Below are 14,931 nucleotides of genomic sequence, written 5' to 3'. Positions count from 1 at the left end.
TGCTTCCGGTAAAATCTGGGGTTCTGAGGATGAGGCTATTAGCGATTGTGCTATACCCCTTTAATAATCTGCAAACAACCTGTTAAAACATAGCTAAATTTAACAGAGAAGAAATAATTTCATTCAAAACAACATGCATTAAACCAGGATTAAATGTATTCTATTTGTTCATTTACCTAATCCTCTCCAATGCAAACACCTTGCTATTATGCCTGGATAAAATGCTTCCTGGGAACATGATTAAAATGTTCCTTCAAGATTGCAGTTTTTGATTTAAAAAAAACCCACACATTCAAAATACCTATCCGAATGGCAAAGTTTCCCTGGATCATAATTCCCTACTTTTTCCAGACATGCACATTTTACAGTACATGATACATCTTCATTGAACTTTGTGATTCTTTTAAATACATTCCAACATTTAATACTGTTATTAGCTCAGTACAGTGTGGGCCTCCTTTATTTTAAGATTGAATTCTCTTTTGATAATGAATTTATTATGAGCTTAATTTTGTATTTAATGTGAACATTACTATTTTTGTTTGATTACAGGAATTAATGATGCAGATTTAGATACCTATGTCAAGTTTGAGTTCCCGTACCCTACAGTAAGTTTTGATGCAATTATGTGTTTAAAATGACAACAAAATTATATATAAATTTAATATGGACTAATATAAAGTGGTTTTGGTAAAGAATTGTTATCTCAAGTGCAAATTTCTCTGTCTCCATGTCGTCTTGTGTCGTCTTAATTTGTGTGCATGCAAAAGTTTGAGTTTACTGATAGCACAGTGGTGCAGCGGGATGGGCTCGGATTCATTATTGGAAGGGTGCGGGATTGAGCCCCAGTGTTGTAATCATGTAGTGGAATTAGGTAAGGCACTTCTCTCCACCCAGGCGTATTTAGGTCCATCATGTATAGTGCTGGAAAGGTGAAACAAACTCATTGTTCAAGAGGAGTTGACACCCCCATATTCTGGCGAGTCTGGTCTAAATGCCAAGGAAAAAGAAATGGGCACTTTGGCCTGTGAACATTGCTCCTGCCACAGTATTAGAGAAGGAGAACCGGGACTGGGAGCAAAAATAGGGGGTATTCAGTTTCACTCAGAATGCTCTTGAGGCATTTGTTGCCATGCAAGCACAACATCGCATACTAAGCGTAATTTGACACGCTTCATAGTGAAACATGTTGATTGCAAGATGCTAAAGACAAGACACTGAATTGTTTTTGTTCATGTCGGCGCACCATCGGCAAGGACCCTAATACCCCCAATTTTCTCCCCATAGCTGACAGCTCGATTGTATGTGGCGGTGTTGGGAGTCCCAGTTCTCGTCCTTTAATTCTATGGCTCCAGCACAAATTTAAACTTATAACCTGGATTAAGTCCATGTTTGATAGGTAGATTTTAACAACTCGAATTTCTGGTGAAAGTGCGTAATTTACGATTTTATGGTCATTATGACCATAAAATCGTAAATTACGCACTGTTTTTGTTTTCTTTACACAATAGGATAACCCACAGAGTCACAAATGTGGATGGGGTAAAGGAGCTGAGAATCCAACATACAATGGTTCACATAAAGTGCAAATAACCCGGTCTAGAACTTTACTCTCCGTTGTGAAGAGGAAAGCTGTTAAGTTTGAAATCTATTACAGAAAGTAAGTATGAAATTTGCTGATACTGCTAGTATTATTAAAATTGTTTATGTATGCATCATTAATTCTTATTAGCAGATAATTTTAATCACTTTCCCAAAAAGAAAAATGGAGACAAGACTAGTGAAAAAGAATATAAACAAAAATGCTGTGTTACTTCATAAACAGTTTGAAAAGAAAATTGAATATACCTGAAGCAAATGATGGATAAAAACAGAAAAGCAAATATTTTGTTCACATTACCATGTCATTGTTGTCATATTGATACTGTTTTTAGGCAAACTATTCTGCCCAGCCATATCCTCTTGATTGCTTTCATTGTATGTGTGGGACTATCAACTTAAAAACTTGTATGCTTGTTAACAGGGTATTTATTTTACTTTTTCTATTACAGAGGTTTATTAAGAGGAGACAAATTATTAGGAGTAGCCAATCTGAAACTAGCAGATTTAGAAAACAAGTGTGAAGCCCATGATAGTGTTCAGGTAAGTATCATCAATTCTGTGTCGTTTGGCGAGGTAGAGTTCTGATGGTTCTGTCCCAGGCGTGTGAGAGATTATTTCCGAGTCCTCCACCACAGTTGAAGGACAGTTGTTCAGCTCTAACCCAAATGGCTTCTTTAACTCCCCGTTCGTACCACCCTGATTCGCGGTCGAAGACTTTGACTGATCTTTGTAACACAAACGCTAAACATCTTTTGATTTCAATTCTTGATGAAAAGTGCAAAGATAAAAAAGGCCCTAATTACTATGTCTCCCATACATGACAGCTTACCAATATAATGTCTTGAAAGAATTGTATCATGAAAGAAGAGTGAAAACATGAGCAATTTTGTGGTCAAGATATTAAGCATTTGGTTTGAGTTCAAATTAGGATTGGGGCTGTTCTCTCAGGTATTAACTTTTCCTAATTTTCTCCATTTGCAGCTTCATGAAGGTAGGAAACCAATAGCGGGTAAATTGGAAGCCAAAGTACGCATCCATCATCCGCTGAGTGGTGTCAAGGAAGACCACAGTAAAGAAAAGTGGCTAGTTATTGATGCTAAATTACCGGTAAGTAATATGAGAAAATGCGAAGTAACAGGTGAATTTTAAATCTACTATAAAAGTAAGGGATGGCTTTAAAACCCAATCACCGGTTGACCTTGTGTGCCTTGGCAGAACAGGTGATTGGACCTGGTTTCTATATATTTTGGAACTGTAGAACGTGGTTAAACCTCCGGTTCTGTGTGGGTGTATGCGGTCAACATGCGGTTGGGGTTTGAAGCCGTCCCTTAACTAGCTATGTTATCATTAATATCTTGTCACTGATGTCCAAAATTTGTCTGATTTTCCTTCCCTAAATAAAAGAGATGGATTGTGGTAATCTGGTGTTTTAATATTATGACATTTCCAGGACGAGGAAAGATTGTGACAGTTAGTGCATGTTAAATTTAATTTACTTAAAAACAAGTCAGATTATTACAATGTCATAATCATTGTTTAACCATGGGATACCTGCTTGTGTCAAGAGAGAGTATTTTGGTAGAGCTAGATGTTTACACTATTATCAGTGTTCCCGACATAAAACGTTCCACGTAATACAAAATACTACTTCACAAAGCGACTGCGACACCAAGTATCCCACATGATTGGATTACCTGATCATCCGAAATAACATACACACAAAATTCCTTCCTTCCTTCCTTCCTTCCTTCCTTCATTCCTTCCTTACTTACTTACTTACTTACTTACTTACTTACTTACTTACTTACTTACTTACTTACTTGCTTACTTACTTACTTACTTACTTACTTACTTACTTACTTACTTGCCTTGCTTACTTACTTACTTGCCTTACTTGCTTGCTTACTTACTTACCTTGCCTTACTTGCCTTGCTTACTTACTTGCTTACTTGCCTTACTTGCTTACTTACTTGCTTACTTGCTTGCTTACTTACTTACTTACTTACTTACTTGCCTTACTTACTTACTTACTTGCTTACTTACTTACTTGCCTTGCTTACTTGCCCTTACTTACTTACTTACTTACTTGCTTACTTACTTACTTACTTACTTACTTCTTTTCTTCTTTGCCAAAAAGCAGGTGGGTAGTTAGGGTTAATATGATAAATTGATATAATACCAGTGCTGTGCTTGTAAATCTTATTTACTCAATTGTTAATTTTGACAATGCATTTGTGATTTTTTTGCTTTGCAGCCAGGAGCAAAGAGTAAATTAAAAGGGGTAAGTGTACTTCATTTGCTTTAAGATTAACTAAGATTCATGAGCAAATATGCATGGGGAACATTGTAACAGTTGTTGCAAATTACTTAAACACAATGATATATTAATGTAATCAGTTTTTGTGTGTCAAAGAAACCAATTTATTTATTGTTAATAATTTAATTTTGTTTTCTTTTTCTTTCGTGTGCTTACAGGGAAGTGGAAGTCAATCGTGAGTGTATTCCTTTGTTTTACTCTATTTAAATTAACCCAGCACTTGTAAACTGAGCTCAAAAAGAAACTTATAATTTTTCACAAGGTCATATCTTGAAATCCTGTACATCAAATTGAACCAAAATTACACACAGGTTTACTTCAATACTCTACTCTAAACACATGTCAGTAACCAAGCAGTTATCCAACTGACACAACAGCAAGATGCACTGACATGGAACAGCTTCCTGGACCACATTCGCAGCCCAGCCCTGTTTCATGAAAAAAGTGTATGAAAAGCAGAAAGCAGCACCGTTTTATCATCTGTGCAAGGATCTTGTGTGCATTCTCACAGATTTTTTGTGCTGTGTGTCAAATGTTGGGCTGTGTGTCAAATGTTGGGCTGTGAAAGTGGCGGAAGTCCAGGAAGCTGCCCCATGACAGTGCATTTTGCTGTTGTGTCAGTTGGACAACTGCTTGGTTACTGACATGTGTTTTGAGTAGAGTATTAAAGTAATCCTGTGTGTAATTTTGGTTCATTTTGATTGACAGTATTTTAAGGTATGACCTTGTGATTCACAAGTTGTAACAAAATATAAGTTTATTTTTGAGCTCAGTTTAGTTACATGTGTATTTTATTGCCATTTCAATTAAGGTGGCTGTGTACTCTCAGACATGCATGTAGTAAAAGTGCCATAACTTTGTAATTATTCACGCAAGACATATAAAAGTATACATTTTTTATAAAGGCAAGACATCAATGAATCTCAATATAAATACAGATTTGGTGTAAAAACAACAATTATGAAGAAAATCACAAAAAAGTGAATTTTTGGCAATTTTTGTTCGGTACATTACAACAAAAAAACACTCTTTCCAAAAAATTTTGTTTTGTTTTTTTCTTAATCTTGAAGCACCATTCAAAAAACCTTTTTTTTAGTTTTTTTATATTGGCCTTATTTTGTGAGATATTGACCATATAAGGCAACAAAATGAACTTTTTAAAATTCACAAATGCCTATCAGAAATATAAAAAATATAAAAAAATGAGAAAACCGTTTCTTGAGTCGATCATGCTTTTTATGATGAGCATAATTGCTTACCTATAGATGCTGTATTTATTGAATTATTGTGTACCTAAATCATCATTTTACCGAGAAAATGAACATTGAAGTAATGGCCGTTGAAGTTTAAAGTGGTCACATTTGCAGCTCACAGGAGAATGTAGCAGTTCTTGTTTTTCTACCTTACATTACATGAACATCGGGTAAATCTACAGCCCCTTGAAAATTTGGGCGAAATCTATTCATATCTTGATGTTTAAATCGGGGGAAAGAACTTGAAAAAATTCACATTTTATCAGCAAAAAGCGGAGCCATTTGACCGCTAGGTTTTGTGAAATCAGTGCTTCTGTGGTCCTTCCATAAGATGCGCCGCACATGCAGATAAGCGTTGCGTATGCGTAGCGTATCTGTGCGTTAACAAATTGCACGACTACAAAACGCGATGCGTTGTTGCGTGTGTGTACCCCGATGGTACAACAACAAAAATTCTTTCTTTTTATATTGCGGAAACGAGTGAAATAGTGAAATAAAATCCGTAAAATAGAGCAGTTGGAGTTTATAAATGTGGATTTTCTTTCCTTGTATTTATAAGAAACATAACAAAGTACATACATTTCAAAAAAGCTCAATTTCGCGAAAGAAACAATATCTAGAGTACACAGCCACGTTAACCCAGCACTTGTAGTTGCATGTTTATTTTATTTTATTCCCATTTAAACTAACCCAGCACTTTTTTCTTAAAAGAAAATATGCTGCTTTACAATTACTGCATTCCCACTTGATACAACCTGTCAAATGGGGTCAATGTTTTATAATCGCTCAAACCTTAATCCACATTATAAATACTATGATTGACCAAATGTGTTTCTCTAAAAGTATCAACATTTTCCCAAAAAAATGACACAAAAAATTATAATTTCAACTCCTAGTTCTGAAATAGGCCCTTCTTTATGATTTGATTACAAATTTACACCAAAACACACATTTTCGTAGATAATTTTCTCAATTTGATGAGGACAACTTTGCATTTCAGCAGGCATAAATTGCCCTTATGTTGTCTACTAGGTTACTTTATGTTGTGGTGTACTCACTGTGCAACTCACCTATATAGGTGTACTATTGTCTTTCCTTCACCCCTCTTCTTTACTGATCTTTGTTCATAGTCATTCTGCAACAGTCTTTATTTGCCTTTGCATGTCACTCTACATCACTCAACATCAAAACCATAGCAAACATTTGCCCGTTTTGTGTATTTGTTAATACAGCCATTCCAAGGTGTGCATGTTAAGCTGACCCTATATGCCTGCTGCCTAACCCCTAGCTACTACATCATGATAAGACACAGTAAAAGGTTTGGTTAACTAATATAGAAATTATGTTCGAGTCTTTTTCGTAGTAGAGTGATAGGTGACACTGTGGTGTAGTGCCTAATTTCAGAATTTGTAGTTATTTGTTCTACCAAGACAAAAATGGTGTGACTAGCTTGTAATTCAGTTTTAAAAACAATATGCTTGTTGTTACCGTTTATATTACCTCAGAGGAAATGCATTGAGTTGTCATCCATCCACTCTAACACTAATTCTTACCCTAACCCTAACTTCTTACCTTAACCCTAATCTGACAGTAGTGCCCAGTATTCTTTATGTGTTTACTTCTAGAACACTTGAAGGTAAACTGTTTTCAAACCTAAACACTATGTAGGGTTGCCTTAAGGGCACCCCTTCGACTTCCTGACAGAACCATTGTTCTAAACAATAGAAACCAGTCCCTATGCCAGTTCTACCAGGCTCCCAAAGTCAACCGGCCATTAGATTATGAAGCCATCCCTTTACAGACTATAAGAAGCCTGTGGTACAGGTATTTATTCTTTTCATCTGTTTGGTTTTTGGGAAGCGAAATTAATAGTTTAAATGCGAATGGCACTGATTATAATCTGCGATTTCCGCATAATTATAGCGCGCGAAGACATTAACGCGTGCGTAATATCATTTTACGCTGGGAACAAAGCACATGCAGAACTATGCCCGGGCCGCCCCGGGGTATAGTTACTTTTGCGGGCATAGTCAAAACTATGCCCACGCTTTTAACCAATCAGATGGCGGGAATCTTTAGATGAAGTATATAATATGCTCTATTTTGTTTTTTGATTACACACAGAAATGTTGCACCTCTCTCAAGTATACCAGATAGTGTTGAAGTACTCAAATGGGAAATAGACACATTAAAGAAAAAGGTAAGTCAAGTGACACTCATCATTTAGACTCTCTACAGCATCGGGCCATACTAGATGAAATCCACACACCTGCTATGGATGATATGGCATTAATCTCCCACAAAGGGGGTGTAGATTACTAATGGAGTCACCCATTCAGGTCACCCCATTTGAAATTCACACTCCCAGTGTGGAAGATTAAGGTCATGTCTTTCATAAGGGATATATGGATTAAGTGTATTTCCTTATACACATTGGTTTCTACTTCCACTGAAAAGTCCTGGTTGTATTTTTGACCTACCTTGTATATTTTTCCACAGATGGCCCAAATACAAGCCCACGGCAAGTCAGTACCTAAAGATATTGCTGCTCACCAAAGTGGAATGATAGAAAGATACCAAAAGTTGCAATTTTACCTCAAAGAAGGCGGCAAAGGAGCAAGAATAGGTAAGACAATTTCACAAGCCTGTGTGCACATGTTTCTTGTCCATCTCACAGACATTCATATGAAAGCACATCTCCAAACAGGGATGCACATGTGCACAGTGCCAAACATGCTATAGCCTAGAAAGGCCTTAAAGTGCATTTGGCAAGAAGTCCCCTATTATAGTACTAGGTGCATGCACAGTTGTCCTGTACTATATTTGCATGTGATGTAAAGCACAAAATTGTAGAAATATCCTTGGTATGGCGGTTGAAGACCCAGATACATAGTACGCATGTAGATAATTGTTTGCATGGTCCTTGTTTGAAGGTAAACACATGTGGCTGTCGGCTTACATATATTCATGTATTTGTGACACAATCAAGAAGTCAAATATCAGCAATTTTCATATGATTTATATTGGTCCAAACCCCCACGTAAGTGGATGCTTGTAAGCATATGTGGCAAGCCTGTATTATATTTTGTGTTAAAGAAACCTTTATTTTATATTCTGTTCATTTTTCAGCCCATGTGCAAAGACTTGAGTCAGCAGTGCCTCTATACTTGGCTCATGCTAAGGAAGCTTTGCAAGCTGGAAGTAAGGTAAGGACTGAAATTACTACCTTCTGTCATTGTTATAGTCATTGTTATAGTCATCATTAAGATCAGCTTTATAGCCCATTATTGAAAATCATGCACTGTGATTTGAAATTGTGTGCTCTGAACGCGTATGGAACACAATAAAGTGAGAGCATAGTCTATGCAGAGTATTACCTGTGATTACGTGCACAATTTTCATGCATTGTAACTTGCGCTGTGGATATCAGGGTCAGAAATTCGCAACCATGTGCAAGAACCCTTTTGGATTCTCACAGTGGAATTTTGCAAGAATCCATGGATTCTCACCATATAACTTTGTATGATAAATTGAAATATTTACGAGAATCCATTTAGATTCTTGCAATTTTGTTGATGAGAATCTTTGCGAATTCTCACAAAATTTCTGACCCTGGATATGCACTTCAGATTTGCAGATTTTATGAAATAGGCATGAGATTTTATTATCAAGTTGGTTTCTATATCATAGTTAATCGTCTTGGGGTGCAGTTACATAAAATATGAGACAAAAATCTCTGATAATCCACTAAAAAGACAGATAATTCTTGGTGAAATCTTTGTTACAAAATAATGTTTTCTTTGGTGTTCATTTTGCAGGACAAGGCAGCAATGTTTATGAACAAGAAGAAATTAGTGGAAAGTGAGGTGAGTCACTGGTAGTAAAGGATATGTGACGTGTCATGTCAAAACCAGACACTTTTGGGCAGGATCGTAAATGGAGAAATAGCCAAAAATCTGCCCGGGGTTGATTTTTTTCACAATTTGGGTTTGTTGCGAATTTGTGATGTTATTAATGTTTAAAATATTGTCTGATAGTTTCAGACCGAATATAACTGGCATCTTGTATTTTTTGAGACATTTTTAAAGGTAATTCCTATTCCCAACATTGTCAATAATATTTTCAAAGGCCGATATCTCAATTTCCAATTTTATAATACCATAACTTACGAACTCAATATCTTCGCTTAGAAATGTCTGATTTCATTGAGGAAAACAGCGTTGTGGAGCAAAATATCTCTATATTTATGATATGTAAAAAAATTGGTAACCTGCCCAAAAGTTTCTGGTTTTGACATGACATGTCACATATGTAGAATGTTATTTTGTGTATTAAGTACAATTTTTACAGAAAATGTAAAAGTGCCAGAAGTAATGGGTACTTTTCCCTGTAGTTTCACAGTTTGAGTGAATGTTGATGTTTTCCCACAAGGTTCACAAAAGACAAGTTAATATTCTTTTACTATGTTAAGTTTTTAGTGAGTATAGGTAATATAATGTTGCTTGCTTGCTTCAAGTGAGTTGTGTCTTCGAGATACAAAGGCTTTACCACATCTTTCTATTGCTGTCCTAAGGTCTGTAGCCAATATCCTTGCTTGAGAACATCAATATAGATCAGGACAGGTCTTCCAGGTTTCTTTTGTCTATTTTTGGGAGTCCAGTAAAGTAGTTAGGATACCAGTTCTTCTCTTACTGTGCAGTGACCAGCAAATCAAATCCCCCGGATCAAATCCTACTCACCTTGCTCACTTATCTTAGGGATGTCCCATATACAGCTCAGTGTTTGTAAGGTGCTGCTTGCATTGTACATTAAAGATGTTATGTGCTCAAAATTCAGAATTTTGTAGCTCCAAATTCTGACAGATACAGATACTTGCCAATGCTAAAATGTGAAATCATTTGATTGCCTCACCCCATATCCTCTGTGAGAAAAATGATCGAAACTCGACCGGCGGTTGACTGCCAATGCCGGATGGTTCCATCCGGTTGGAGCCGGTTACTACTGTTCTAAACAGTGGAATGCTGTTCAAGCGCCAGTCAACCGGCAGTCAAGTTTTGATTTCATCCCTAATTACGACTTTGAATATTATCTTTGCAGATTGCATCAATGAAGAGGTGAAGCCGATTCAAATGCAGCGTATCTTTGGCGACAAAAGCCTGCTCAGCACCTTGGTAGTGTATTCTACACACAGTGTCATTGTATCTTTTACTTTTGAATTATGTGATATATAATATACTACAATATATACACTATTGCATAACCCTGATGACTATAGCAGAGTATAATTGGCTATACATTCAAGCAGGCAAGATGTGATTCACATCCTTTCAACCATAGCTTACTGTTGGGATCAGATGTAGGTATTTTGCAACCAGATAATATATACAATTTGAACAAGCTGATAAGTTAAAATCCTGTAACTAACACTATATTATCAGTACTAACCACTGAAACCAAGGTAAATCTTCAAGTTGTCGCTGTGGAAACAATTATGCCAATTTTGCGACCTGCAGCTGCGACATGTACTCGGGTTGTTTGTACTTCAAAATATGTTTTGACGTTGGTTAAGCTTGGTTAATATGGTTGTATTATTTTGGAGATCATCATTTGGGTGCGACTTGGAAGCATTTATAGCAGTTAATCAACAAAGATGTGCATATAATAGATTGATCACACTTTAATGACAATGACGGAAAATACCCACAATGAAGGATATGAAAATACATCAAGAAATACTGTAACTGCTGATTTACTGCTCTATATCAAACTATTGGAATTGTCAGATTAGGTAATTTTTATTATACCAGGAGGTCATTCAATTCAAAGTGGAAGTAACTCTTGCTCACTGATAATTATATAATAGTGGTTTGCAATTTTAATCTAGTATATACATCGTACAGGAGATGTAGTGTAAAATATGCATACAATTCATATTGGATTGCTACTGGTTAGAATATCTAAACTGAATAAACACACCGTACACACAGTTTAAATATTGAACTTGCTGAACTAGAATTTAAGCTAAAATAAATATTCAAAAACTCAACTAGCGAGGGGTTGAAATTTGAAAGTTTTTTAAAGAACAACATGAAGCACAGTATGAAGTTGTATAAAAAATGTATCAATTTATTAAGTGCTTTCAAAACAAATATATTATAAAATCTTGTAATACTATTAATATAATATACTTATAAAAAGAGGGTATGTAGTGTAAAAGAGGAACATCAGAACACATTGGTTGGTGATAAATCATTTACGTTTTTGTACTTCCAGTCATTACAGAAAAGGATGTTTTTATTTCTACTAAATCAAATTGAATGGTACATAATTTGCATGCAGATGACTTACATAAGTGAGGGATTTACCTCATCAGTGCCCTTGAAATTATATTTGCATTTTATATTTGATTTATCATTTTTATTATTCATATAAAGTAGGTTTATATATGTGCAATAGCAGTTTAGATACAAATATTATTGTAACAGTATGTGTAAATGAGAAGCAGGTTGTAAGCTTTATATTTTATTTGAAGTATTGTTTTCCCATGGAATGGGTTTGAACAAAATCCAAATTTATTTATCTTACTATGTTCAACTGCATCTCAATTTCAGCTTAGATTTCTAAGAGTGTATGTGCATGCTAATAATAAACCCCAAATTTGCTTGAAAGTTTTACTTTAAATAATAATAAAAGAAATGAAGAATTCCTATATCACAGCACTGAAAAGCCACACATTGGCATATATAGAAATTTGTGTAAATCAATAGTTATTTTATTTGATGTCATCTTGAGTAATACTTGTAGCAAATAATGACTTTGTCCTCTGCACACACTTTATTTCCCAATATCAATATCTAATTTTCCACTGACTGTAATTAAGCTACTTGCAGTTCGCCATTATGCACTATGTCTTGGGGAGAGCCTCGAACTGGCAGCATACATGAATGGGAATTGAACTAGTCATAACGTTCTGTGTAAGGTTACATAATTCTTCCTTTCATGTATGCTGCCAGTTCGAGGCTCTCCCGCACATATAATGCATAATGGCGAACAATCAAGTAGCTAATACTATCAACTCCTGACATGGCATTGAAATGTGATTAAATAGAACTTTGTCATTTTGCCTATGACAAAGATTCTACTACATGTATATAAAAAGAACTTGGGCCACTAATTAAACTTAACATTTAGTTTAATAAATATGTGAAATCCTAAAGAATATATTTCCAAGTTTTTCCGAACAAAACTATTATGTGAAAATGCATAAACCCTGAAAGAAGTTTGAACAGAAGGTAATATTGTAATTGGATTCTGCCACTGACTGGGTAGACTGTGGCTGAGCAAAAAAGCAGTATTCTCCATCCTTATGTTCAGTGAACAAACACTCTTGAACATGTCCGGATACAAAATAATTGTAAGATTAAAAAGCTAAAAGGCTTCTGTAGGCCTTGAGAAACTCGTGCTTAAATTCACTTGAAGCATGAATTAAGTAATTTGAAATGTCATCAAACTTCAGCAGCGGTCATTTGTTATACCAAGTAGGCAATCAAACAGGTTTGTTAATTGTGTAAGTGGTCTGGAAGTGTTCCTGATGCTATATGAAGTCTATTTCAGATATCTGTCATGGTTCTCCTCGCTCATAGCAGCTACCATTTCTGGTGTCGCCTTCATTTTGAGCTGAATTTACACTACAGCGTATTGGAATTCAATTATGCGATGTTTTACTGATGATGTGTGGTCAAGATGGCAGCAATTTTAATTGTTTTGCCTTTGTTTTTTCACTGTTTCTGGATATAAAACACACTGAAAAATCTAATAAATGCAACTTGATGTTTAATTCATTGAGGGTGCGATTTTTGTTAAAATCATACCAGACACTGTATAAACACAAAATATATTTTGTAAGTGAATGATTAAGGGTATCTTTCTTTGCAAATTTGTTTCCTTTCCGAATCATACTTGATTTTACTTTTTTAGAAAGTTCAGTAGGGCTATCTTCTTGCTCATCTCCCCTCATCTTTGCTCTCAACTGTCACACCTAACTTGTTTCTTAAGTCTTTCATTAATGCCTTTTTCTTCTTGTTTCCAGTTTTGACAGACTGCTTCTTCAACTCTTCTTCAACAAAATATTTCACACTAATTCTACCACCAATTTCTAAATGTCTCATAAATTGTTCTTGAGGTATTGAAAAGATCAAAGTAAAATTCTGGATTTTCAGGTAAAATTGAAAACACAGATTCAAAGGGAGCAAGTTCCCAAGTGTAGGTGCACAAGCATAGAATTAAAAAATATATTCTTCATTTAAATTAGATCGATCAATTCCAAAATATTGAAAAATATTGAACAGTTCTGTCACTAATAGACTTGACACTCATGCTATATTTGGCATTTTTGCGACTTTTGGTACTATGCTGTAGCCAGCTGGTCTTGTAGATCTTTATTTTTTGTACAAACCCCTCACCTCACCATGAAGGACAAGCGTTTCTTTTTGGTAATTTGCAAATTTCCAAATTTTCAGCGATTGTGCGTTGCAAATCTTTAATCTGTGCATCCTTATGCTGAGTCATTTCAAACAATTGTGTTTTGAGCTGTGGCACAGTTACAAGAGCGTTTTGATATTGACTTTCAAGTTCCTTCTTTTTCTGTTTATCTTGCTTTACTGAAACAACAGAGGACTTCAATTTCTTGACTGTTTTCTCATAGGTCAATTACAATTGACATAGAGGCCAGTTATATCTAGATGATAATTTAACAGATTAATATCACTCTGCCTAGGTTCTGTCTGACATGCATCTACAGAGTCGGTAAATCCAATGTCATCATAAGGACTATTTGTGATTTCCAAAATTGGGACCTTCAGAACATGATGGTTGCAATGTTTGACTAACCAGACATCCGAGTTGATCGCTGAAATCAAGGTACATGGCTGAAGTCTTTCAAATGTCCTTGGTATACAATCCCATATCATAAAGCATGCTCGCCAGGAATAAAACCCAGGGACTGTGAGCCTAGCACTCGTTTTGGAATGTTTATTGATTTTAGGGTGCTTTGGAGTGACGAAGTGGACAAATTGTATTTGTTTCTTTCTTTACCTGCAATTGGTGGATTTGACAACTTTTGATTTCTGAAGAAACAAACTCCTTGCCAAATGAAACCCTCCCTTGAACAAAACCAACAAAAACTTTGTTATCTCTAAACATAATCTGGTCCAATGGTTTCAAACTACTTTGATAGGCCTCCTGTCTTTTCTTCTGTTGAGCGTTTGACATTTTCCTAGTGTATTTTCTTTAGTGTTCATGCCGTTGAACTTGAATTTTTGCCTATTTTAAACTTTACCACAAATCATGAAATTTGGGAAACCAACACTTGCTGCATACTTGCACAATCAATATCAGATTAAAATATCAAAATTTAAATCATCCAATGCACTCTAACCCCAATCTACAACTTATAAATCAAATGTAGGGCGTATGTAGGCCAATACCAGAAAACTAGCTAGGATCCAGAAAGGATTTACAATACATTTTGTATCAATTTTGAATTTTCTCAAGGCAAGGTACTTTGCGGTAAATGGCAAAATTTCCATTAAATTACAAGATCTTCAATATAATATCAGACACAAAGTTCCAGTAGGTATACCGTTCTCTTTCTTTTTCTTTTTCTTTGTCATTGTCTCTTAGCCTTCTGCGTTTGCTTTCGCCTCCTTTTTCCCGCCTGCTACTTAGCCACACACGGAGAAAATGATGGTACTTGGAGGC

General features: G+C 35.5%; 1 protein-coding gene across 2 annotated transcripts in view; it reads left to right on the top strand.

Annotated features, from left to right (window-relative positions):
- Positions 1 to 13,308, top strand: part of LOC140166082 (coiled-coil and C2 domain-containing protein 1-like) — a 47,049-nt gene extending 33,741 nt beyond the window's left edge. Inside the window, exons 18-29 of one of the 2 annotated variants that reach the window (XM_072189465.1) lie at positions 553 to 608; positions 1,512 to 1,660; positions 2,052 to 2,142; positions 2,584 to 2,709; positions 3,857 to 3,883; positions 4,078 to 4,094; positions 7,297 to 7,372; positions 7,672 to 7,798; positions 8,302 to 8,378; positions 8,991 to 9,038; positions 10,270 to 12,043; positions 12,235 to 13,308. In XM_072189465.1, the coding sequence (XP_072045566.1) occupies positions 553 to 608; positions 1,512 to 1,660; positions 2,052 to 2,142; positions 2,584 to 2,709; positions 3,857 to 3,883; positions 4,078 to 4,094; positions 7,297 to 7,372; positions 7,672 to 7,798; positions 8,302 to 8,378; positions 8,991 to 9,038; positions 10,270 to 10,290 (815 nt within the window). In that variant the 3' untranslated portion in view covers positions 10,291 to 12,043; positions 12,235 to 13,308. Of the gene's footprint in view, positions 1 to 552; positions 609 to 1,511; positions 1,661 to 2,051; positions 2,143 to 2,583; positions 2,710 to 3,856; positions 3,884 to 4,077; positions 4,095 to 6,404; positions 6,471 to 7,296; positions 7,373 to 7,671; positions 7,799 to 8,301; positions 8,379 to 8,990; positions 9,039 to 10,269; positions 12,044 to 12,234 lie in introns of those variants that run through there. The other variant, XM_072189466.1, reaches the window with a different exon arrangement.
- The last annotated feature ends 1,623 nt before the right edge of the window (positions 13,309 to 14,931 follow it).

Source organism: Amphiura filiformis, chromosome 12 (assembly GCF_039555335.1).
Source record: "Amphiura filiformis chromosome 12, Afil_fr2py, whole genome shotgun sequence".
NCBI lineage: Eukaryota > Metazoa > Echinodermata > Ophiuroidea > Amphilepidida > Amphiuridae > Amphiura > Amphiura filiformis.
This window is presented reverse-complemented; position numbering and strand designations above follow the sequence as displayed.